The following is a 26,061-nucleotide window of genomic DNA, read 5'->3' on the forward strand; positions in this document are numbered from 1 at the left end:
TTTCTTATAGCACAGTAATATTCCATTACATTCATGTACCACAATTTAACCATTTCCTAATTGACAATCTACTCTATTTCCCATTCTTTGCTATAACAAAAAGTGCTGCTATAACTGTTTTTGTGTATATGGAGGCCTTTTTTCTTATCAATGGCTTCCTTGGGGTATAATCCCAGTAATGGAGTCTCTGGTTCAAAGAGTATGGACATCTGAGCCATTTATTCACATCATTCCAAATCTCTTTCCAAAATGGTTGAACCATTTCATAGCTCCACTAACAGTGTATTAGTGTGCCTATCATTCCACAATCTTTCCAGTGTTGCCATTTTTTGCCAATTTGTAGGGTGTGAGGTGAAACCTCAGGGTTGTTTTTATGTGCATTTATCATTTATTAGTGATTTTCATGTGGCTGTGAATATTTGGCAGTTCTTTTGAGAAGTTTGTTAGCTTAATCTTTTTTTTTTTTACAGTGGACCTATTCCCACTGGCAAGACTCCCTTCATCTGTGATCCCCTTCTTTCATTTGTTACCCCTTTCCCATTTGAGTTTTATTGATTAGTTCCTTCTCTCTTGCATTTATCTGGCTATATAATCTTTACCCCTTTTCTTCCTCAGTTTGTTGTTGTTTAGTCATTTTTCAGTTGTGTCTGACTCCTCATGATTCCATTTGGGGATTTCTTGACAAAGATATTGAAGTAGTTTGCCATTTCCTTCTTCATCTCCTTTTACAGATGGGCAAACAGGGTGAAGTGGCTTGTTCAGCATCATCCAGCTCATTAAGTGTCTGATGTGAGATTTTAACTTAAGAAGATAACTCTTCCGGATTCCAGGCCCAGCACTCTATTCATCGCAACACCTAGTTTCCCAGTCTTCTTAGTCAAGTAGATTTCCCTTTTCTCTCCTTTTCTTCAAATAGCCTTGACTGTATTTCAAATTCCATTTTTTGGCATCCTTTAAAAAAAAATCCTCTTCATTATCTATTCTCTCTGTCATATTCTCTGATTTATGACCCTATAATTACCTATTCTCTCTATTCCTCATACAATCAAAACTTTCAAGGTATTCATTCTAGGATCTTCTCTGTATGTAGTTTCTACCACTGCCTTGTAGTTTGTCCCATGTATTCCCCCTTTGACATTTTGCCTCACTCCTAGAACAATGCTGATTATTGTAAGAGTCAAAGAGGACACTGCTCTATGGTAAAGTCTGTCCACAGTGCCCTCCCCCACCCCCCAACATATCCTTAAGTATGCAGCCAACCATTGATCTATGCCTGGTTGTCTTTTTTCCTCATTTTGCTTCAAAATCTATCTCCCTTCATCCAATCCATGCCCTGATGCTTTCCCATATGCCAGCTGCCCTCCTTACTCTCCAGAGTTCCAATTCCTGACCCCCTTCTGAAGTAGGATCATTGGACTTTTCAAGCACCAAATACCCTTGACCACTCCCAGTGTAAGAACCCTCTCTTCACAGGTCATCTCTCTTCAACCACAGATCATTCATCAAAGGATTTCCCCTCCTACTATCAAAGCATGGTCTCCTTCCTTTGTTCCCTTTTTTTTTTTTTTGGAGGGGCAATGGAGGTTTCAATACCCCCTTCCCCAAAGACTCTTCTCTTATTGAGACCACAAGGGTCACTTTCCCCTTATTGCTAGTCCTTGACTTGAAGTAGGAACACCACATATTCCTCTTCCCCTGCCACTCCCCTCCCGTTTCATGTACACCCCCATGTTGCAATGTATTCCTAAAAAACAAAACAAAATTGATTGGCCTGTAAGGAAGGTATCAACTTGTTCTTTCTATAACACCCCAGGCTTCCTTTTTCACTGTTACTTCCACCGGATGTCTTCACCCATGTTTTCTTGGGTATACTAAGAAAGAAGTCTCTCACTGGTCTCTGCTGTCACCCTATTGCTACTGCTATCATTGGCTGCTGCTTTTATCCACTTCTCTTGCGTAGTTTGAGGTATTCAAGAAGTAATTTCTTCAGGCCTGGTTTTCTTTCTAAAAATGTTTCAAATATTTATTACTGAACATCTATATTTTTTTCATTCATGGTTGAGCTCAAATTTGCAGGGTTAAGTCACCCTGAGCTGCACTGCTTTTCAGAACACATCAACTTACTCCTATGTTTTCTGATGGGTGCAGTATAGAATAATTTTGTATTTCTTTTCTTTTCTTGACTTTTTTTTCCTTTCTATTTAAGGGTCTTTCTCCTGATCACTTACAGAACATGTCATTTCTGAAATGAATCTCTAAATTTGACCACTTTGAGTTTGTAGGCTTGGGTTTTTCTTTTTTTGTTAATTTTACTGGAGGTAATCTTTAAATTCTTTCAGTTGGTATATGTTTTTCTTCTGTTCAGTTTTGGGGAGTTGTCTTCTATTATTTCCTGCATTATGGTGTTGAGATTTTTTTTTTGTCCTGTCTTATTCTTCTGGGAGACTTTAGGTTGACTCTATGCTTCCTCTTCATGATCAGTATATTTTGGTTGCACAGTGAACATATCCTCTTTCTATATTATTGTTTTTACTTCTCTTCTAGATCGTTGTTCACTTTTTTACATTCCTAGTCTATTGTTATTTTGATCCTCGGTGAGACTTGCCATTGTGAATATGTTTTCCTATTTTGCCCATTATTTTTGCTGTGCAGGCCATAAATTCTTTCTGCCTTTTTTTTTTTTTTTGTGGGGCAATGGGGGTTAAGTGACTTGCCCAGGGTCACACAGCTAGTAAGTGTCAAGTGTCTGAGGCCAGATTTGAACTCAGGTCCTCCTGAATCCAGGGCTGGTGCTTTATCCACTGTGCCACCTAGCTGCCCCCACCAATGATCTTTTAATTGATAAATCTAATGGCTCTTTTTCAGTGCCCATCTTCTTTGGCTTCTTCATAGCTCTTCCCAGCCAGACAAGCTCTTGTCCCTAAGCTTCCGCAAGACTATTGGGCTTCTTCTCTTACCTGTCAGCTTCCTTTGCTAGGTCATAATCCGTCTCTTGCCTCCAACTGAGGAAGTCTACCAAAACTCTCTGCCAATACTATCTACTTACTTTATTTAGTTATCTTTGCTATACAGATGACTCCCAAACCTATATATTAACTTTCATTTCTCTTGAGCTCTGATCCCACGCTGGCAATTGCCTGCTGGCATCTCCACATTAATCTCCTACTGGCATCTAAAACAAGTTCAAAACCAGAACTCATTAACTTCTACTCAAGTTTGACCCTCCTCCAAACTTGCCTACTTTATTCCTATTCAAATGATCTTGAATGAATTTATGCACCTGTTATGTCACAGGATTTCAGACTTAGAAGGGGCCTCTATCATCACCAAGTCCAATCCAAACATATAAAGGATCCCTCTGTAATGTATCTAAAAAACAAGAGATCTGCCAATGTTTGCTTGATGACTTCAAGTGATGGGGGACCTGCCAAGCTCCTGGGGAGAGAAAATGGGGACTGCCTTTTGAGATAGCTCTAATTATTAGGAAATTTCTTCTTTTATAAAGTCAAAATTCACTTGCTTGCAACTTCTATCCACTACTCCTCTGCTATCCCAACACTCTGATCACCAAGGAAAGCGGCTGCTTCATTTTTGTCTTTGCAATTCCAGACCCTAACATGATACATGGCACGGAGTAGGCCTTTAATGTGGGCTGAACAGATTTAGCTCTAGATTGATGATCTTAGTGTTCCCCCCACTCCACACCACTACCTTGTATTTAACTATGTATATAAATATGTGAATTTATTAGTTTTATATTTGTCATATGTAGATAGACAGACTGCATATATGTATTATCTCACACATTCAAATCCAAGTTCACTCCAAGAAGGGATTATTTCATTCTTTGTTTCTAGACCTTCAGTGCCTCTAACACAGGTGTATAATAAACACTTGTTACTGGCTTGGTTCCCTAGTACTATCCTAGGCCCTCTGGGAGCTACAAAGATGTCCAAGACATGGCCTTGCCCCAAGGAACTTACAGTCCAACAGGGAAGATAAAATACATTCACAAATCTCTCTCAATATATTGAGTAGTAATCACAGCAATTCTAGTTCCTAACAATTCCCTTGGGTCAAATTCATAGCACAAACCTCTCAGTTGTAATGATATTTTTTAAACCAAAGATCAGGACACAAGTGATAGAGGAGATCTGTTTTGTGAAGTTTTTCTGAAAACATACTCTCTGCTTAAAGGCAGTACTGTCCTGAAAAATATGGAACCTACATATCTGTGCAGTTGGCACACCTTTAGCTTCTATAGGAGAATTAAATGGTACCATGCAAATTGGTGTTACGGATTGGCTTACACACATCAATCATACCTTAAAAAAATAATACCCAAACATTGCTAAGTATCTTCTCCCCGAGCCCTGCATTTTACTTCATGTTGCGGCTTCCCAAGATTACTATGAGGACCTTCTTGTGAAGAGAACATGACTGGCCAGCCTCTGGAACCCAAGAAGGCCTCTAAGGAGTTACTCTTTCAATCCCTCTGCTGAATTCTGAAAACAGGTAAAATCTGTAGGGGCGGGGGTGGAGGGAGAACCCTTTTACTTTTAAATTATTTCTTTTTAAAGGACAATACTTTCACCAGTTTAGTTTTCTGGTGAAGGAAAACTTCTCAAAAGTGAAAACTTACACAGAAAGACGACTTCTCCCTGTGGCAAATTTGTTTTGCCAGATTTTTTTTAAACTGGGTCATTATTTATGGCAAAAAAAAAAAAAGGTTGCAAAAGCTTGCTTCAGGCATATTTGTGGTCCCCCCCCCCAAAGCCTCCTGCAAAATGCCTCAAAAGGAAGACTTCTGTGTTTCAGTTACTGGATTTACTATTTCTTGTTACCAACTTAAATTGAATTAAATTTTTTAAAAACGAGTTATTGTGAGAGAAATGGAAAAACCACTACAGTAAAACTATTTGGACTCGTCTGTCTCTTTAAAAAATGCCTAAAGCAAAACCAAACCAAAACAAAACAAATGCCGGAAGGACTGTACTTCAGAGGCAAACAAGCCCATCACAGCTACTAAAAGAAAATTTATTGTAGCCATGTATATTACATGGTTATGTTACACGTTATCATACAAATACATGGGAAGATTCTTAACACATATAAGGGCAGCTTTTAATCATTTAATATTTCCTTTGCCTAAAAGTTGTTTATTATATTCTCCCACTCACAGTGAAAGAACTTTCTTTCCTTTGGGTCAGCCATGGACCAACTGCCTCTTTTTCCCCCAGATCTTAGATTTAAAGATTTCAGAGAAAACTTCCTTTTGAATCCAAATCTATGCCTGCTATTCTCAAATGCTTTGGGGGATTTATTTAACTGTTAAAATATTCCAAGTCTTTGAAAGTGAAATGATTTGCATTTTGTGTTCCGAGCATGACATGCACTGTACCGACAGCCTTCTCCTCTCTCAGACTGCTGGATACACATTATGATCAAGTGGACCCCTCGCTTAATTCTCCTGGGACACACCTCATCTTCTCTTGACTCGGAACACTTAGCCTGACTTCATGAAAACTTGGACAGGGTTGTCTGAATAACCCCATCCTCCTGACTACCTAAGGTGCCACGGGCTGAGTTTTTCTCCAGGGTCTAGGTTGACCAGTTCCTGTTGCTGGTTGTTGGATGCCTCTCTGCTCGGCATCCCAGATGGACTGTGGGATGAGACCAAGTGAATCTGATGTCTTCCACGTGCCCTGGGCATCAGGCCAGGGCTGCTGCTAAATAAAAGCTCTTCCTTGTGTGCTTGTCCTCTTTGGGCTTTGCTCCTGCTCATCTGTGTGTTTTGATGCCTCTGCTCACAGCTGAAGGACTCTGTCTTTCTCCACTGGACAAACACATGCAGGTCTGTCTTTGCACCGTTTCTTTTTTCTGGGATGTGAGCTCCCCGACAGATCTGATGAGCCGTGGGGTGCTAAGCTAGAGGCCTGAGAGCTCATCTCATCAATGACACTCAGGGATGGAGGGGAACCGTGATGTCTATTTCAGTCTATACCATCCTATGCAGGAATCCTTCCCATTTGGCCCTCAGTTGGGGGGGGTTTCCATAAAAATAAACAGCTGGTAAGCAAGCCTGCCAGCACACACCCCACCGGAGATAGCCAGATGCTTGTAAATGAAGTGTGCGTGGCAAAGGAGAGAGCCCATGGCTGCATGCAAGGGAGCAAGCTGCACACACAGAAGAGCCAGCTACTCATCCTACACATGGTGATCCAAAGGTGCTTCTGGCTTTTCCGCAGCCCAAGATGTCTGGCCACTGTTAATTCCCAACCGATTAAGTGCAAGATTGGAAGGTTCGAACTTCTTACCACTCACGATCAAACTTAATACACGCCCTGGAGTCTTCTTAGAGAGAATAGCTTGGGCAATATTCTTCACTCCATAAGCAGCTAGCCTGCACCTTGGGGAGTCATTGAGTTTTTCCCCAGGGTGTCCATTATTTCCCACAGATCTGCCTGCTGCAGCCATTCATAATATTCAGCTCAAAGTCCAAACAACCACTTGGGGAGGTCCTGGCATAGCAGCTGCCTCTCCACAACAAGGCGGGTCAACAGTGCCGCTGTCACCTCCACTATAGCTTCCCATCTGTCACTTCTGGGACAGTTATTCTTCCAAGACAACAGGGGGAAGCTGCCAAACCCCAGACACCACTGGCAGTGCTGAGTGTGAACCAGACCCAGTGTATGGTCTTCCCAGGAACCCTGCACAGACCTTAGAGACTCCCATGGACGTGTGGTGGAAATACATCAAGGCCGGACTAAGAGAACCAGGTACCCTTCCAGCCATCCCAGCTCCGGGTCTCCCTTACTCTTGAATCTTCACATGGACCAATTAAGTTCAAGTGGAAAGAGTTTGTTGATCCACTCCCTATTTCACTTAATGACTGGTGAGGAGCATGGACCCGGGCACTGAGGTCAGTTCACACACTTTGGCTGAGTCTTCACATCATCCTAGGTTTCTGGGGGCATCTTCAGTTTATTGTTCCTTGCTTAATATTCCCATATGTTTGTTAGTGAGAAAATCAAGAAAGGGGATATTGCAGATGGCTTGGTGAATATTCATCACTGTGATTTCTCTCGGAGTCCTGTACCAAATGAATAAAAAGATGTCGTGAGGAATAATTAACCCAACTAACTAAAAATGGAATCAACAAATTTCCCAATGGAAGGACGTCATCAGCCCATGTCCTGCACACAAAAGGGTTACAATGACATAGGAGCTAACGTTCCTCAGATACCTGCAGGAAAAGTCCCAGCAGGATTTGGGGAACCCGACTGGGAGCTCCCAGGATTCCCTATCACCTTCACTCTGCAGATGTGTTCTACAGTCACTGGAGGAGGAAGGAGCTCTCAAAGCTTCCCGGCGGTGAGCAGGCGACTTTGGCCTGTTCACACCCTGCTTCTCCTTTAAGGCTGCTGAGCCTCATCTATTAATCCTCGGGTGACCGGGGGCAATTTCCCCCTCGCTAAGGGGGACGAAGTACTCTTTTGTTTCTTCTGAACGAGAACTAGGAGGGTTTGGGGACCGGACCCCAAATGGCCATTTCTCCAACCACACATTGCTGACAGACGAGGGCTGTGCACGCCCCTGTGACCTTGAGGGGCTGGTGAGAACAGAAACCCTTTCATGGCAGCCTGTAGGGATTTTTTTATCGCAATGAACTCCAGATTATGACATCCTAATGTCCGATTCATTTGCTTTCACTTTCATGTCTGATATCCCTGACAGATGACAAAGGTCTCACCTGCTGTGAGATGCTGTCTGGTACCCAATGGCCAAAGCCTGTCTCAGGATGTCACTCACTAGTTGCTCGGTCGCCTGTAATGGAAAACTCTGTTATTTGACATCCTGAGCGCCACCTGTGGAGATACAGGGCCCCGGGCTGCAACCCCTCCTCCAGAACCTTTGGAACTGAGCCTGAAGACCATAAAGCTACCAAAGGTCTGAGTTTGGGAGCAAAACAATGCAATCATTTCATGATTCTTGAAAATGATGAAGCACGATGATTTTTCGGCAAACGTATTTTTCTTGGAAAAAAAATGTATGGCTATAACATGTGTACGCACACATATGTGTATGTACACACATACAAGTACCTACACACATTTCATGTATAAATGCGCACATATGTAATACATATGTATGTATGTATGTGGAAGCCACTAATCGGCAAAATGGAAACCAAGAATTTAACAGATCCCCAGACCCAAAGGGACAGCATCTGAGATAGAGAAATCAAGCAAAGAACCTAAAATATGGGGTAGAATCCTATTAAATGAGTGAAACATTTTCTCATCTAAGAGAGGAAAAGGCCAGGGTAAGAGGCGATCAAACCCAAGACTGTACCATCTCCTAAGCATGAAGGTATCCGGGACACTCAACCAAGCAAGTGGGGTGGTATGTAAGAAGAGGTCAAAGGCCCTGCCCAGACCCTGCCATTAGAGGAGTCCGATGGTTAGGTCAGGGTGTGGAAAGACTAGTCAATGGAAATAATGAGGAGCTTCTGGAAAAGGACGGGGACCCTTTAACCTTTCTGGGAGAGCCCAGCCTCCCAGCAGCTGAGTTTTGTTGTCCTGAAGAACTGGAAGAAGTGGGTGGTCTTTAATGGGAAAACCCATTGAGAAACTCTGGGAAGACTCATGACAGAAGAACTGTCCATGGAGAAGGAAAAAAGGGAGGGGGAGGGGGATGGGCAAGGCTGCTCACAGTCAGGTGGGCAATATTCCTCCTGTCACAAAATCTGAGTCCACGAGGGAGAGGGGCTTTCCAGGAGAGGGAAATGAAGTGCGGAAGGGGCACACTCTACGTAGGCAGTGGATTCACAGCTTGGACAGCTTTGCTGGGAATCTGAGGCCAGGCCCAGGGTTCTGGACAGTGGCCTTCTCCTCCATGTTTGAGTAACAGCAACAACGATGACTGACATTTATATAAACACTTCACAACTGTTACTTCACTTGATCCTCACAGCCACCCTGGGAGGGATGGGGCTATCCATGGTTGAAGGATACCTAAGGAAAGGTATTCTTGATCTGGGTTCAGGTCAGCTGCGGGAGCCAGTATGTCTTGTCTCTCCTTGTCCTGGGTTCTTGTCATTTTATTCATGCTGTGACACCTGGTAATGACTACCTCCAACTATGTTGTGCGGAAACTCTGTCCTAAGCCTTCTGCCTTAACTGCTCCTGCCTTAGGCTCATTAAATATTGTTTCTATTACACCTGCTTTTTTTTTTTTTAGTGAGGCAATTGGGGTTAAGTGACTTGCCCAGGGTCACACAGCTAATAAGTGTTAAGTGTCTGAGGCTGGATTTGAACTCAGGTTCTCCTGAATCCAGGGCCAGTGCTTTATCCACTGCGCCACCTAGCTGCCCCAATGCTATACCTTTAACGGGATGGGAATCCCTCCCATAGATTCTACCCTCCCTGTCATGCACATCTGGAAGAAACTAAATGAGAAAGACTGAGAGATACGAAACAAGAGGGCAGAGACCACCCTGTCCTGCCGCTCAGTGAGCTTCATCATTTCCTTATAGCACTGAGCCCACAAAACTTCTTTCCAGACCATTCAGCCGCCCACCTTTAGAATCATATCTTCCACAACAGATGCATATGTGTTCTTGTGAAGTTCCACAGGCTGGAGGGTGATTCCGATCTGACAAGAGAGAGAAGGAAGACACCTCATTCATTCCATATAAACAATGTTCATTCCTAATGAAATACAGCAGTTGGAGGGATTCCTTTAAATAAATCCTTCGATTAAAACCCATGGGAAAATTAATACCAAAAACATTTGGATTTTCCCATAGGTTTCAGTTTAATCTAGGACAAGTTACAGTTTGTCTTTTCATAGTTTTGGTTCCTGGGCATCAAACCTTCTGCTCCCATTCCCACCTGAAACCTGGGACACCTCAGTGGGATTCATGGTGGCCGCAGAGAGGGGAGCCTTTGCCTATTGCTCAGAATCAAGCCTTCCTGTTACTTCCTAGCTGCCAGCTCCCAACTTTGGGCTGGGCATGGGCCCTCATTTGGAATGTGAACAACTTGAAGGCTGAACAGTGCTGCTTGTGTTTGCATCCTGAGCATTCACTCAGCACAGAGACTGGCACACAAAGTGCTTCCTAACTGCTCTTTTTTTTTTTTTGGTGAGGCAATTGGGGTTAAGTGACTTGCCCAGGGTCACAAAGCTACTAAGTGTCAAGTGTCTGAGGCCAGTTTTGAACTCAGGTCCTCCTGAATCCAGGGCTGGTGCTCTATCCACTGGGCCACCCAGCTGCCCCTCTCTCTAACTTTCAAAGGCCCCACTCTTATAGCCTTCATGGAAGGAATGCACCTTAAGTTAGATAGTGGCCTCTGACCCTTTGAAAGCCCGGGAACTAAACTCAGTGGCCAAGAGCAAGGGAGCCAATTCTGAGCCCTCTACTTTATCTCATTATGTTGCTCCCTCGATGGTGGGAGGGCCCCTGTCAGCATAGGGAGGAGATGGTCAGTGGCTGCTTTTCACCACTGGTAAGTAAAGAAGGTGACATGTGCAGTCTGTAAATAACTGATCTCCCCCAAGTGCCCTTCGACTGACATAACAGGAAGTGTCTTGTCTATGCCTGGGAGGGAAGGCGCTCTCCTCATTTGTTCTTCTACCTTTTGTGCCGTGTCACTGACAAACTCGGATGCGGGCATTGTTTCCAAATAGAACTTCACTCCTGCTTGCTTCTCTTCCTTTTCTTTCTTGATGTTTATTTTTAGGGGCTCACTGACACTGAGAATGTCCACTTCCTCATCGTTCTCTGGCTCTCTTTTCTGAAACTGCTGCAGGTCTTCCAGTTTTCGGCAGAGATCATCAGCGGTGGTGAAGGATGATGGACACTCTAAATGAGAAGTCAGGAGTCTTAGAAGGGAGCAACAACATCAAAGTTTCTTTGATACATTCATCCCTAATCCTCTAAGAGCTAAGAAATTAGGGACAAGAGCCAAGGGAATTCAGGAAGCATGGACTATGAGGGCTATGCTAGAAGATCTCTCTGGACCCTTTTAGCTTTCCATTAATGCTATGAATGCAAAAGGCAGAAGAGGACCTCATCTCCTTTACCAACCGCAGGGCCACAGCCTTTGCTCAGATGGATTATATACACTTCAGAAGTGGGCACCCAATGATGGAGCCCCCCAATTCAAATGCCATTAGTTTTCCTACGCTGACTTACAGAAAGCCTTAACGTCAGTCATGGAGCTGGAAAAATACACGGAGACCATGTAGCCCAACCCTCTCATTATACAGAAGAAAATTAAGATCAGGTCTACTGAGGGCCAGCTCAGAGAGCATCTGCTGTAGTACCAAGCAAAAAGCAGTCAAACACATTTAGTCTTTACTCTGTGCTACACCCCGTGGAGGCTGTCAAGGAGAACAGGACATGGCCCATAACTTTAAGAAGCTTATAATCTGATTGGGAAGACTGACACACGTGAAAAAAGGTAAAACAATGTAGTGTGTGACAGGGACGAAGCGGCAACAATGATGCATGGGGAGACAGTAAATGGCACAGAATGTGAAGGGAGGAAAGAGGTTTTATGGGCTCTAGTGATACAAGAAGGCTTTGGAGAGAAGAAACAGTATGAAAAAGACACAAACAAGGGAAAGAACGTAGCATGTTTGGGAGCATTTCTGTGGGGAAGGGAGAGCTCCAAGCAGGAAGCCAAGCAGAGGACAGATGGGGTGGTGAGCTCTGAATGCCAGTCCAGACTGAATTCTGCAGTCCACGGTCAAACGCCGAAGCCTGAGACACGTCAGCAAAATTGCCTGCTGGTGACACGCAAGACAAACCAAATGGGGACGAGAGACAAATCATGGACTTGGACCCAGGAATCCAGGGTTCTTGATGGCTATGGCAATGAGAACAAAGGATGGGGGACATGGGAAAGACACTTTCTCTGTTAGGAACTGGTGACTGGACAGGAAGGTGGAGGACACTTGGAAGTGTCAAAGATGACTTGGAAGGAAAGGAGTCAGGAAAGAGTTAGTTTGGGAGCCGAGTATGAAAATGAGTGACGATGCTGCATCTGAATGGAAAATGACTAGGAAGCAATGCGAACTGCGGGCAGAGAGGCTACCTCCTCACCACACCACCTCTAGGCATTCTGTCTGCAGTCAGCTCTGCCAAGGGGTCCCCGGATGCCACCACCCCGCCCAGACATCTCCAGCTCTGTCTCAGCGAGTGTCCTTCCCACTCCCTTTTCTATGCTGTCCTCCCTCATGATAATGTAAACTCTTTGAGGGTTGGGGCCTGTCCCCCAGGGCTTCATGAGCACAGTGCCTGGCACACACCAGGGGCTTCCTCTACTCTCTATCGATCTACCTTATAGAAGTTCTTAGTTGAACACAGATTGGATAATCAGAATCACAAAGGGATGGGAGTGAGGCCATGGAGAAGATGATAGGACAGGAAAAACAATCCACGTTTGCACAGTTCCAGGGGGAGAAATAATATATGAGGGAAGTCTGCTAAGCCTCGTGAGGGCAGAAGAGATCTCCCCTTATCCCAACCTTCTTGGCCACAGCAATTCATTCACAAAGACTATGTATTATGGCACAGAAGATGTACAAGGTACACTGCTGTACACAGGACAGGCCATGCCATACCATCACCATTTCCTGCGGACTAGAGAAAAGGTACAGACAAAGTACACTTAGTTTAAAGCAAAGTGTATGACAAAGTCTTTCTACACTATCCCTGTGGAGGAGATGGAGATAAGGGTCAGATGCTAGTATGGCCAGCTGGAATTGGAACTAGCTGGATGACTGGCTTACACAGGTACTCATGAATGGATGGATGTCAACCCAGGTCAAGGTCTTTAAGCAGAATGCCCCTGGGGCCTGTGCTTGGCCCTGTACTCTTCAACATTTTCATCAGTGACCTAAATGAAAGCACAGATATTATTGCTTATCAAAATGGGCAGAGGACCAGATGCTTCTGGGAAGTCCCAAAACTCTGGACAAAAGAAGCTGAATCAAAACCAGGTATTAGAACGATGGATCTGATGAAATCAAATCAGACAAAATTTAATCAGGACAAAGTATAAAATCCTATAATTGGGTTTAAAAAAACAGTTTCTGTGAGAAATATCTCAAGGTTTTAGAGACTGCAAGTTCAAGTTAAGTCAAAAGTGTGACATCCAAGTTAAAAAAGTAAATGCTCATCTTGACTATGGAGAGTCACAAAAGGAGTGTCCCAAAGGAAGGAAGAAGTTGCTGTAGCTGTCCTCGGCCTTGGTCAAGTCACAAAGAGAATATTATGTTCACTTGTGGGACCACCTTTGGGGAAAGACAAGCTGCAGAACGTCAAGAAGAAAGCAGTAAGGATGGAAAGAGAACTAGAGAACATGTCTTGAAGACCAGGTGAAGGGATGCCCAGCTTGGAGAAGAGAAGACTTAGGGAGAATCTTGTAACTCTTTAAGTATCCCAAAGGCCATCACGTAGGAGAAGAATTAGCACCCCTCTGCTTCGGTTCCAAAGGGCAGAGCCCAGAAACATGGGTGGAAGAGGCAGAGGGAACAACGTCACTTTGTTATCAGGGAAGACCTCTAAACAATTAAGGCTTCCGGAAATGCAAGTGGCTGCCTCAGGAGGGAGGCAGGAGCTCTTGTTGGGCCTGTGGCCAGAAGACGGAAAAGGAATCCCTCTCTCCTTCCAAGATGGAAGCGATGTAGCCTCCCTTCACTAGCGTCTTACCTGGCTCACTGTCTATCTGCGTCAGTACGTCCTCGATGGAATCACCATCATTTCTCAAGCTCTCTGGGTCTGGTGGAGTATAACCGTGGCAACGACACCAATGGACAATGTGCTTGGTTTTGAGGGGTGTCACATTGTGAAACCTGGGATTCTTCTCCAGTATTTCTTGTAAGACTTTTCTCATTGTCATTGCTCGTTGCCACTAGGGGAAAAAAGATGGAATTTATATTCTCTAATTTACCAACATCAGAAGACATGAAAATTCTAAAATGGCAACTACGTTTCTGCCATTTTGGGATGGGGAAATTAGTTACCTCAATGCCACGTTAGAGACTGAACATCTAAGAGGCCTTTCCAAATGCGATTTTTTGTATAAGGGAAAAATATCATTTCATCAGGCACTCTACCCAAAGAACTGTGTAAAGAACCTCGTCCTTAGCTCCAAAGAGGCAAGGGTTAGGCCAGCAGGTTGGCAGCCAGAGTTGGAAGGAGTTGCTACCTTTCCTCTCCAAACAGTTTTTAGTTACACCCTGGTGATAGATAAAGACAGGATTACCTCGGCTGCCCTCCGTTTCCCAATGTTCCAACTATAATACTGCTCCACAGAACTTGCACAGAAACAATTGGCATCTTCACCTAGAAAGCATACCGCCAGCAAAGTCGGAATTAAGTTTTGGTTAAGACTCAAGGCAAGTTATTGATATTACTGTCACTGGGAATGAAGGTGCGTGGAAAAAAAAGCACATTATGAAAAAAATGTGCTAAGTGCAAAGAATTTAAAGTGGATACCATTTGTTATCTCAAATTGTTAGTAAGTACATATGCTGTATAAAAATATTAAAGAAAAAAGAAGAGGAAGGCTGTACAGAATTGAGAAGTATAATTTCATGTGTAATATGTTCTTGAAGACAGAAGTGTTCTTGCTGATGTTTAAGTTCAGAATTCAAAGTTGGGGAAAAAAATGATAGAGTGCCCAGAGAGTCAAGAAAAAATGCAGAGAAGAGAACAGAAGTGTTCAAAGGGAGATGCAGAAAAGCAAGACAGCTTTGAAACCAACACGGAGAATTCATGATGTTTTTAAAAAATAAGCTGAAGTCAAGTGGGTCACTGTTCTCGAACATTCTTCTTTTCATTTGTCATCCATGGAAATGTCCATGTGTGTTGGTGGGTTTTGGTTTTTTTTTTACATTCCCAATAACAAAAAAATTTTAAAAATTAAAAAAAAGATCTACCAAATGTGAGTTGCTGGAGCCAGCTCCCGAGTCCCTTGGAACCACTTTACTCAATGCCACAATGAGCAGCTCAGCATGGGCAGTACGTGGCCGCTGGGATGAGGCAGCCCCTCTGTAGAACTCACTTTTGTTTAGCTGAGGAAGGAAATCTTTTCAAATAAAGATATTTGTGACAAGCAAAGATAAAGAATCTGAATTTGAGTGATAAGGGAAAATGTCAGTGCCAAGAATTCAGGCTTAAGGTTTTACTCCAATAAGAGTCCTTCTGGATGGGAGAAAAAAAGAGGACAGGAGCTGATCTCTGAACAGGACGGCGGATTGATTCTGTGTGTGCTTCTGACGAGACCAAGAGCACCACACACTTTTAGGAAAGCTATGGGAGGGCCTCCCAGCCTTACTCCTCTGCCCGCTCCAGCTCTGTCCATGATGCTCTACACCTCAGATTCCTCTACATCACACATTGCTCTGATCATCACTCTTATGCGATGATCTTCTGAGTGAAGCTCAAACACCATAAGCAGCTTCCAAGGCCTTCCACAATCCAGCCTGAATGCCCGTCACATTCCTACCCTGTCATCAAACTGGACTGTTCCCAAACATACACCCCCCCCCCCATTCTTGTCTTTAATCATCTCTGACGTACTTCCCCATCACCTCACCTTCTGCACCCATTTCCACGGTCACCTCTCATGGAAAACCTTTCCTAATGTTGCCAGATGAAAGCGACATCTCCTTCTTCTGACATCAGGGTGCTCAGTCACACTATTGTGTATTTGCCATACTCTAAATGGCACTATATCTCCCCATGTGCATGCTTTGCCACCTCGGATAGGCCCTAACATGTCCTATGGATCTCTGCACCCTTCCAGAACCAAGCACAGCATATGGGACACAAGAGCTTCCTGACTGCTGCCTGAAGGAATGGTTTAGACCTAGCAGATCACCGAGGTTGAATGTGGGTGACCCTCCGGGTTGCCTGCTTCGTCATCTAGGCCAGACACCCTGAATGACTGCTTAAGGGTTTGCATGCTTTGGACCTAACACCAGGGATCACAAAGAGAGCATTCTGCTAGGAGATGCAGCTGCACTTTGCAAACCCAATACATAACCAACAAAACCAACACCAACATCAAACACTTCAGATTCTTCCAAATGACGAGCACAGAATCCCTTCTTTTGCTTCTGTTTTTCTCCTAACAACCTCTAGGTCAACAATTAGATGCTTGGGAGAAAACAATAATGTTGATAAACTTCAAAACTAGACAGCCACAAAAAAGGGCTAGATCAACGACAAAGGAAATAATAAAAGACCAGCTAGCTGCCCAAGAAACCAATCCTTTTAACACAACTTTTATCTGCCTAAATTAAAAAATAAAACAACTAAAAAGCCAGCACTGTTCATTTAAATTCTACTGTGCTTAGTACAGAGTCCAAAGGAGAGAAAAAATGCCATCTTTTCAGTTTCATTTACTTACCCTTTTTAGTGATTAATGGGATCTTCTTGACTATTGCTGTTAGAAGCTGTTGGGTATTTTCTAAATGTTCTATGCTACAAGGGATAAAAAAAAGCAATAAATCCCACATAATAGCTTTATGCCTCATTAGACATAAGAATCTCCCCCCCCCCCCCCCCCGGTAAATTATAGAAACAAGGGGGAAACATCCCCCTCGTCAGATCCTTTTCCAAAAGGGTAGTGAATATTCTTGGGGTTCCTGTACTTTGCCAAGCATTGAGACCCCTGGAAATAGCAATTATTTGAGTATCCTCACAATTTCACCCTCTCTTGATTTTCCATTGTTTGGCCAAGCAACAGTTAGTGTAGAATAACTGATATTACAACAGAGAAGTTCTACACGGTCAGAAATGAGGGGTTCAGTGGTGTACCAGCCTGGGAAGAATGAATCCACATTATCCCAAGCTGGATGGCTTTGCACACCAATGCCTCCCATTCCTGTAGGAAGCCCTTGATTCTTGATGCCACTGAATTCTCACCACGCACAGGGAAGTGGATGGATACAACAAGTAAGGTTCTGCTTCTCTCAATTCATAGTCAATGCATAGTTTATCTGCCTTTTTATTTTTACTCTTCTAACACGTCAAAACACAAAGGGGTGGGGAGTGGGGGGAAGAAATGTGTAGGTGGTTGTTTCACATCTGGAAAGGATAACTATTGAACAGAGTGTGACACCCAAGAGGCAGAGGCATTAGAGGACACAGATACAGACACATGATGTATCTCGGTGCCGCCAGGCTTCTCTTTCTGGAGCTGTCCAGACAGAGCCGACTATGGGAATGGGTGAGCAGCTCCACTCTAGGAAACGTACAGAGGCTCTGGAGCTGAAGGACACTTCAGACCCTCTGGTCCGACTCTCCCTGCACCCATTTTACAGAGGAGGAATCTGGGGCTCAGAGACGTTCAACAGCTCACTTGGATTTAAGGAGGTAACACACAAATGGTAGGATTAAGTCCTAGTAGTTTATGAAGCACTTGGGTGGAAACACGGATTACAGGCCATCCTTGAAAAGAAATCAGTGTTAATGAGATAATGTATAAAAATGTTTTGTATACATTTTTTTTGGGCAGGGCAATGAGGGCTAAGTGACTTGCCCAGGGTCACACAGCTAGTAAGTGTCAAGTATCTGAGGCTGGATTTGAACTCAAGTCCTCTTGAATCCAGGGCTGGTGCTTTATCCACCATGCCACCTAGCTGCCCCCTATAAAAATGTTTTGTAAATCTTTTAGAGCTATGGGAATAATGGTAGCCTTCACCCTCATCATCTCATTCCAATAAGAATGATCCTGGGACAGGCTGCCATCCTGCTAGCACTATTTGATATTTCATGTTCTTCAGACCAATGCACAGGGTATATATAATGGAAAACATTTTTAGATGTAAACTCATCTTTTGTAGGCTCCCTGAAAGCCTCTTTGGAGTCATGCCAGAAATAAGACAGGATGGCAAAGATGACTGGCACAAGCCTCATCCTATTCCCACGTAGTTTTGAATCTTCCCCTAAGTCTTTATACTTGGAAGGCAACTTTTCTTGGCAAACACGGTTTGGAGATGAGGAGTACCTGGCATGGTAAAGCGTATTTAAAAGGCTGTTTTTCACAATGTAAATGGAGGGAACCGCTACTACCAAACCACTGAAAGTGAAGCCTGCAGAAAGATGAGAGAATAGGACTGGCCCCCAAGTGAACTCCAGAGAATGAGCATTCATTAAGCACCTATTGTGTACCTCAAGAGCTAAGAAGACAAAGGCAACAGTCTCTGCCCTCAAGAACTTCGTATTTGTCTCCTCTGCAAAGGTGGAGGGGCCTGCTGCTAAGGAAGACTGCTTAGAATAGGACTTTTTCCATGTATTGATTTTACTCAATTTTTTCTCTTCCTCTTTTTCTTTCTTTTCAAAAATTCTTTCTCTTAAAAGTTGTTGGTTTTTTGTTTTTTTTGGAAATATGGGATGGCTTCCTGGGAGGGGGAGGGCAAGGAATACAGGGAAAAACAGACGAGATAAAAAATAAGATACAACAATACAACATTACATAAAGAACAAAAATAAAATATATCACAAAAAAACCTTCATTTTTATTAAATGGTTCTTTAACCACGTTAGGTATGTATAATTATGGGCAACTGTTTTGTCTGTGATAAAGACTGTATGGTTTATGGGTTGAATTTTCAAGTAGAGTTTGGGGTCTCTACTTGCAGTTTGGAGATCTGTCACTGGTTAGTTTATGAGGGATCGAGTTCTGGTCACCTGATCATGGCTAAGTATTCAGGAGGTGGCCAATTTTTGCAGCCTAAAGTCATATACTGCACCATCTACTTTAATCAGTAAGTTTGGGCTGTCTTAGGGTCACCAATCTTGTTTTTCATTAGCATTGTGCAGGTTTTTCTCAATCTATTGTCAATTTGACTGTTGCAGACTCTCCATGGCTGTTAATTGTTCTAAATGTCCTCCCAACAGAGCTCTGCTTTCTGGATGCCAACCAGCCTCTTAACATACCTGACCACAGCTTTCTCCAGGAGACATTTTTGCTCATTGTGCCTTGCCTAAAGAGAACCAAGCTATTTCTACAAACTGCCTGCATTCGCTGGTTTAAGTTTGGTCTCTGGGTCCAAGCTTGAAGCTTTCCATGTCTGTTTTTTCTTTGGTGCTCATTAAGACCATTACAAATGACCTTCTGGACAACAGAGAAAAATTCTAGGAGGCACTCAAGTTGTCTGTTTGATGTGGCTTCCACACAGAGCCATCTGACTTAGCGTCACCAATGTGCATCAAGTGATTAATACTGTTTGGGAGCGATTCCTTCTTTAGCTGGAAAACTGCACTCATCTCTTGAAGAGAGGCCTCAGATGTAAGGATGGGCTCAACTGTGTCCCAAAAAGGTGCCTTGCATTATATTACTGTCAAAAAATGAAACCAATCTACAAACCCCAGTCATTTAGCAGGTTCACAGGAATGAATCTTAACCAAAGGAAGAATGAATGAGCAGAAGGGGCAGAGCCCGAGAGTCAGGAGCCCTGGGGGTTTAAGTCCTGGCTAAGGCAGGACCAGGAGGCAGTTTCCTCATCTGTAAAATGGAGACAATAGCCCTTGCAGGAGGGGTGCCGAGCAAGCATGTCTGAGCCCTGAGGCTGCTGGGCCTTGCGAAAGCTTTCACAAAGATGTCACTGCCACACACAAAAAGCAGGGCCTTCCACAGACCCGAGCTCTCTTAGAAGGAAGAGAAAACGTTACTTGATCGCATAGTTCCCCAGTTCAGTACTTTCTTCCGTCTTCACTTCTGTCTGCACTTCCTGGGAGACCAAAGGGAGGCCATTTGATCCTGGTGTTTCTGGCTCCATCTTCACTGCAAAGGGAGACAAACACCAGTCAGGGAGAAGTGCCTCAAGACCACATTTAGACTATCCAAGCAAAACACAAAAGCCATTTCACTTGTGGGGACGTCAGGGAGAAAGCTGCCCCCACCCCCACAACAACATCAGCTGTCAAGCAAAGAACTATAAGGCAAAATGTCATGGGGGTGATAGACCTGACTCTTCTCAGCAATACAATGGTCCAAGATAGTTCCAAAGGACTCATGATGGAAAATGCTCTCCAAATCCAGAAAAAAGAACTGTGGAATCTAGATGCAGATTGAACGATACTATTTCTACTTTTTTTGTTTTTCTTTTTTGAGGTCTTTCCCTTTTGTTCTGATTCTTTTTTCACAACATGACTAATGCAGAAATATGTTTAATGTGATTGTACATATATAACCTATATCAGATTGCCTGCTGTCTTGGGGAGGGGGGAGAAAAATTTGGAACTAGAAATCTTATAAAAATAAATGTTGAAAACTATCTCTCCATATAACTAGAAAATTATAAAATACTTTTATGATTTAAAACAACAACAACAACAAAACCGTCATGGGGGCAAGGGTGCAAAGAGCTAAGGCAGGAAGATAACCAGGAGAATTGTAAACAAGCCATCCCCACAATGACCTCTGGTAAGAAACTAAGGTGACAATCCAATCACTACGAAAACTTGAGAAGATTCAATTCTCTTACTCTTCAACCACTGTCCTGTCCCAAGCTCCTACCTCCCACAACACACACTCCAAATTTCTTGGTCTTTTGTATGTAATGATCAGAACAAGAAATAAAACCCAAGTATTTGGGCATTTCCAAGGTAAGGATCCGAGGGTTCAATGCTCCCTGCTATTGGAGAGCAGCAGTCTCTCTTTCCCGGTGTTACCATCGACCTCCACCAACCCTCATCAAGCTGAGAAAATGCAGAGCAGTCTTACTGTACATTCCTGGACTGCCTTGTTTCTAGACCCCCCCCTCAGGTCATCTCCTCTGCCCGTTTTGCTTATATAACCTTTTTATAGCACCAATTTCACCATGACGTCCCCCAGCTTAGGAAACTCAGTAGCTCCACACTACCCACAAGAAAGGAAAAGGGCAGAAAACCAGTAAATGAGGAGCTATGGACATGTCCTGAATTCAATTAGCTCCTCTCACCACAGCCCCCCACATCCCTCTGAGGACTGATTCTGGGGCTCCCAGCAGAAAGCAGAGGGCAGCACGGTCACATGGCCTTCCTTGGAAGGAGTTGCTCCAACCTTTCCCGCATTCTATCCATCCTTCAATGCGCACAAGTGGCCAATCTCTCCTTGAAAGAGAAGTCTCATACTTCTCTCCACATCACCATGCCTTGAATTATGAGTGTCTATTACATCTTGTCATGTGGAAGTATCATGCAGTAATTCATCTTTCTGCTCTTCTTTTTAATAAGGAAAATAAACACTTTACCTTTAGTAACAGTGGCTGAAGTAGAGGTGACAGCAGTCAAACTGGGGGCAACCACAGAGGGCATGGCAGGTGTCTTGTTGGCAGACAATGACTGAACTACTGAAAGGTGAAAGAAAATAATAAATTGCAATATTCAGCAAAAAAAAAAAAAAAGGCACTGTGAACACAAATGTTTTACATTAAAAAACCCCTCCAATATCAGGACTCCAGATTCCTAGCTTTAACACACAGACAGAGCTAGGTCCTCATTGTCTGCCCTGCCACCCTCCGCGTCTATACTGGCCGTTGGTCCAAGGGTAAATGTCCTCCTGAGACAACGGTCTGTGAGAAAATAATTATTAATAATGGGTTTTGGGGGAGGGGGGGATCCTTTCTCTTCACCCCCACTTCAGAAAGTTTAGTTCAGGAACTTTAGCAAATCTCTTTCAAAGCCAGCCCAAAGGTACAACACTGATAAGACCCTTTGACTAGCTCAGTGAACTAAAGAGATTAAACCACACCTATCTGAATGAGCTTTTGCCCCTAAAGGTGGGTCTCCCATTAAGACCCTGATGTCATCACAGTACAGCTCATTTTAATATGGACTACCGTCAGGTCATGTTAACCAATGGAACTGAATGATACTAGCCAATTAGCTTTGATCAGTGTGTAAGAGCCACTTCTATCGGAAGAGGAAAAAGACTCAGACCATAAGGCCATTCTTGGCTCACACTCTAGTCTGGGAAAGCTGTCTGGTTGGTGAGTGCTCTCCTCTTAGGACAGAATAGGTAGTGTAGAGACAAAATGTGGCTGGGGGGGGTGTTTTCTGCTTGTGTTAAATGCCACACGGTCAATTCTTTACTAATACTCTTCTAGCATTTATTATTAAAGTATATTAAATGTTAGAGGGGCAGCTAGGTGGCACAGTGGATAGAGCACCGGCCCTGGAGTCAGGAGTACCTAAGTTCAAATCCGGCCTCAGACACTTAACACTTACTAGTTGTGTGACCCTGGGCAAGTCACTTAACCCCAATTGCCTCACTAAAAAAAAAAATGCTAGGGCAGCTAGATGGCACAGTAGATAAAGCACTGGCCCTGGATTCAGGAGAACCTGAGTTCAAATCCAGCCTCAGACACTTGATACTTACTAGCTGTGTGACCCTGGGCAAGTCACTTAACCCCAATTGCCTCACTTAAAAAAAACAAATAAACAAGTAAATAAAATAAATGCTTACTGCTTAAATGGGTGCAATAGTCATTTATTTATAAGTAGCAATTTTAGAAAAATCCAGTCTAGCCCCCAATAATTTAGCGAGAAATGGTTTAGCACCCAATAATTGGTATCTCGTCACACCTCCCCTCCACCAACCCCAATCCTGGGTAGATAATCAGCTCAACAGTGGAGTACACTTTGGAGCTGAGCTAACTGTGAATGGTGACTGGGATCAGGGACCTCAAACATACCTTATCCCTGTACAATCAGCCAGGCCCAAGGGCTCCAAAGGGTGAGTCTTTTTCTCAAACCCTTTGCCTTCCAGCATTCAAAAGACCCCCGAGATCTAGAGAAAGAGGATCTCAGAGGGCATCAACTCCAGCCTCTTATTCCATGGATGAGTTTTTCATTTCTTGTTCAGGGAAAGATCATCAGAAATCAACACTATGAGAACTTCTGCGAAGGCCATAACATACTGCTATTCTATGAAGTCACTCAGAATGATTTTTATCTTAAAGCAGGATGAATTGGGGCAGCCAGATGGCGCAGTGGATAGAGCACCGGCCCTGGAGTCAGGAGTACCTGAGTTCAAATCCGGCCTCAAACACTTAACACTAGCTGTGTGACCCTGGGCAAGTCACTTAACCCCAATTGCCTCACTAAAAAAAAAGCAGGATGAATTCAGGATTAAAAAAAAAAATCAATGAAGAAATCAATGAAGTCCTTTCACTTTACTGAGATTTTAACAAGTTTACGTGGTGGTAACAAGTTTGTTATCGGTAGTAATGTGGGCTGGAGATAAGACCAAATAAATGAATCCACAGATAATCCAAAACCTGTTGAATCAAGACTTTAAACTTTGTAAACTTCCTCCCTAATTTTTTTTTTTTTAGGCCAGAGCTGCTAACAGGGAGTTCATTACTGATTCTTTCTTCTCCTAGGGACAGAAATACCAGCAAGAAGTACAATGTCAGCATTTATGAGTCTCATTCTATCTCAACTTTTAGCTGATCCACAATTTTTCCAAATGGAAAACAAAACCCACCAGAATTGTTTCTTGGCCACCCCCCCCCCAATATGGCCAATATGCAGAAGCCCAGAACCTTGGAGCTGGAAGGGATTTAGAATCCATTCGGCCCAGCTCTTCCCTGAACAAAAACGCCCTTTCCCAACGTCCCCAACAAGCGTCCATCCCACATGAATCGGGCTCTTCTACCACCTGGAGTACAGTCCTCCTTGTCTGGGGGTTTTAAAGACGAGCCTGCCTCCTCTTCTTCATGGGCACTGCCTCAGCTTCGTTCTTGAGCCCTTTTCAGCTCTCTCGAGTCAAAATCCTCTGTAAAATGCCGGGCCAGGGAAACCTAACCATTTTTTTCTGTGCCCCCTGAAACATGCTCTGCAGCAGAATGGGGAAGAGCAGAGCTATCGCTCCAATCCCTCTCTCCCAGTGAGACCCGGGACAAAGCCCTTGTGTCCCGAGCATATGTGGGGGCTTTACCTTTATTCATGGGCATCAGGATAGTCTGGACGCCTCCGGATGCAGCATTTACACTCAGCGGTTTGAGCTGGCTGGGTATGGTCAGGACGGCCTGCTGAGGACTGGCCTGGTTGGAATGGATCTTTAACAAGCCTGAAAGAAGCAGAGAAAGTTCCACATGAGGGGCTGAAAATGTTCATGCTTGGACTACTGCTTGTTTGTTTGTTTGCTGGGGCAATGAGGGTTAAGTGACTTGCCCAGGGTCACGCAGCTAGTAAGCGTCAAGTGTCTGAGGCTGGATTTGAACAGAGGCCCTCCTGACTCCAGGGCTGGTGCTTTATCCAGTGCACCATCTAGCTGCCCCATGGACTACTGCAATGATTTCTGGGGGATCGGCCTGCCTCAGGTCTCTCCCTACTCCAGGTCATCCTCTATGAGGGAAGCACAGATCTGATCATGCTGCGCCCCCTGCCCCCACCCCACAACTCCAATGACTCGGTATGGCCTCCAGAAGCAAATACAAAATCCTCTGCTTAGCCTTCAAAGCCCTTCAAAACCTGCCCCCCCCCCCCCCCGCCTCTCCAGTCTTGCTACACCTTACGTGTCAACATGTACACTTCCATCTGTGACACTGGCCCCTGGCTCTTCCACAGTCTCTCTGGCTGCCCGCCATGCTCGGGACCCTCTGCCTCCTCTGCTCTGACCACCGACCTCCCTGGCTTCCTTCTAGAAGCCTTTCCCAAGGTCTCTGGGACAGCTAAGTGGCACAGAGCACAGAACACCAAGCCGGGAGTCGAGAAGAAGTGAGTTCAAACCCAGCCTCAGACACTAGCTCAGTGACCCTGGGCAAGTCACTTAACCTCCCTCATTTGTAAGAAATGGAGGATAATGAGATAACAACCTCCCAGGGTTGTTGTGAGGATGAAATGAAATAACAATTGCAAAGTGCTTAGCACAGTGCCCTAGAGATCTAGCTGTTATTGTTACTGTTTGTTGTTTCCCCCTTAGACTGTGAGCTCCTTCAGTGCAAAGGCTGTTTTCTGGCCTCTTTTGCATCACCAGCACTTGGTATCTGGCCCCTAGGAGGTGCTTCACACATGCTTACTGACATGGGGCTGGGGTACAACAGACCCGTCCAAATCGCGCCCGATCCCCTTCCCTTGTACACACCAAGTACATAATCTGAAACTCTACTACAGAACAACATATTCTTTCAATCAATTAATCGAACGAGTACTTGTTAAGCACCAAGGAAGTGCCAGCCACTGTGCTAGTGACTGGGAATACAAGGACAAAAACTCAAAACCGTCCCTTCTTCCAATGATCGTATATTCTAATGAGGGAAACAACAAGTACAGGGCATGGATAGAAAGTTATCACAGGGCATCTCTTCCCAGGCACGTGCTAGTTCAAAGGCACTGAGAGGACAGCTGGAGTGTCAGGGATACAGGACAGAGAGGAGACAATTTAGAAGGAGCGTGGAGTGGGTGGGGGAACACCAGCTGTGCTGGACTTTGAACGCTAAACAGAACTCCTCTGATTGTTGAAGCAAAAGGGATCCACTGGCATTGGCTGAGTAAGGGAATCATGGTCAGATGGAGGCTGAAGGAGATCCCTGCTGGCGGCAGCTGCGGGATAGACCGGAGGCCAGCACTATGTATGCCTCTTGTCGTCTGCACAAGAGGTGACTGAGGGCCTCAGTGAATTGGGGTGTGCGCATAGAGACAAGGTGCCTCCTGAGAGAGCTGTTGGGAAGGTTGGTACTACCTGGGCCTTTGTGCAGACCTGCCATGGAGCTTAGTACAGAAAGGCGGTCCTCCAAAGGTAAAAATTACCTGTCCTGGAGGATACTGCAGGATTCAATTGAGGAGTAAACCAGCATTTCTTTTCCCCCTTTCTTTCTTTTGCAGGGCAATGAGGGTTAAGTGACTTGCCCAGGGTCACACAGCTAGTAAGTATCAAGTGTCTGAGGCTGGATTTGAACTCAAGGCCTCCTGAATTCTAGGGCTGGTGCTTTATCTACTGAGCCACCTAGCTGCCCCTTACACCAGCATTTCTTAAGCACTTCCTATATACAAGGGATTGGGGATTCAAAGATAAAAATTTGTATGGTCCTTGCCCTTGAAGGGCT

General features: G+C 44.3%; 1 protein-coding gene across 1 annotated transcript in view; it reads right to left on the reverse strand.

The window, feature by feature from the left end:
* Positions 1-5,018: 5,018 nt before the first annotated feature.
* YEATS2 (YEATS domain containing 2) overlaps positions 5,019-26,061 on the reverse strand; it is a 113,254-nt gene continuing 92,211 nt past the window's right edge. Inside the window, 10 exon segments of the mRNA XM_044001216.1 lie at positions 5,019-7,093; positions 7,754-7,827; positions 9,583-9,657; positions 10,641-10,867; positions 13,724-13,925; positions 14,280-14,359; positions 16,431-16,504; positions 19,700-19,811; positions 21,262-21,360; positions 23,952-24,083. Of these exon segments, the coding sequence (XP_043857151.1) occupies positions 6,985-7,093; positions 7,754-7,827; positions 9,583-9,657; positions 10,641-10,867; positions 13,724-13,925; positions 14,280-14,359; positions 16,431-16,504; positions 19,700-19,811; positions 21,262-21,360; positions 23,952-24,083 (1,184 nt within the window). The 3' untranslated portion in view covers positions 5,019-6,984.

The sequence above is a fragment of the Dromiciops gliroides genome, chromosome 4 (assembly GCF_019393635.1).
Source record: "Dromiciops gliroides isolate mDroGli1 chromosome 4, mDroGli1.pri, whole genome shotgun sequence".
NCBI classification, from domain to species: Eukaryota; Metazoa; Chordata; class Mammalia; order Microbiotheria; family Microbiotheriidae; genus Dromiciops; species Dromiciops gliroides.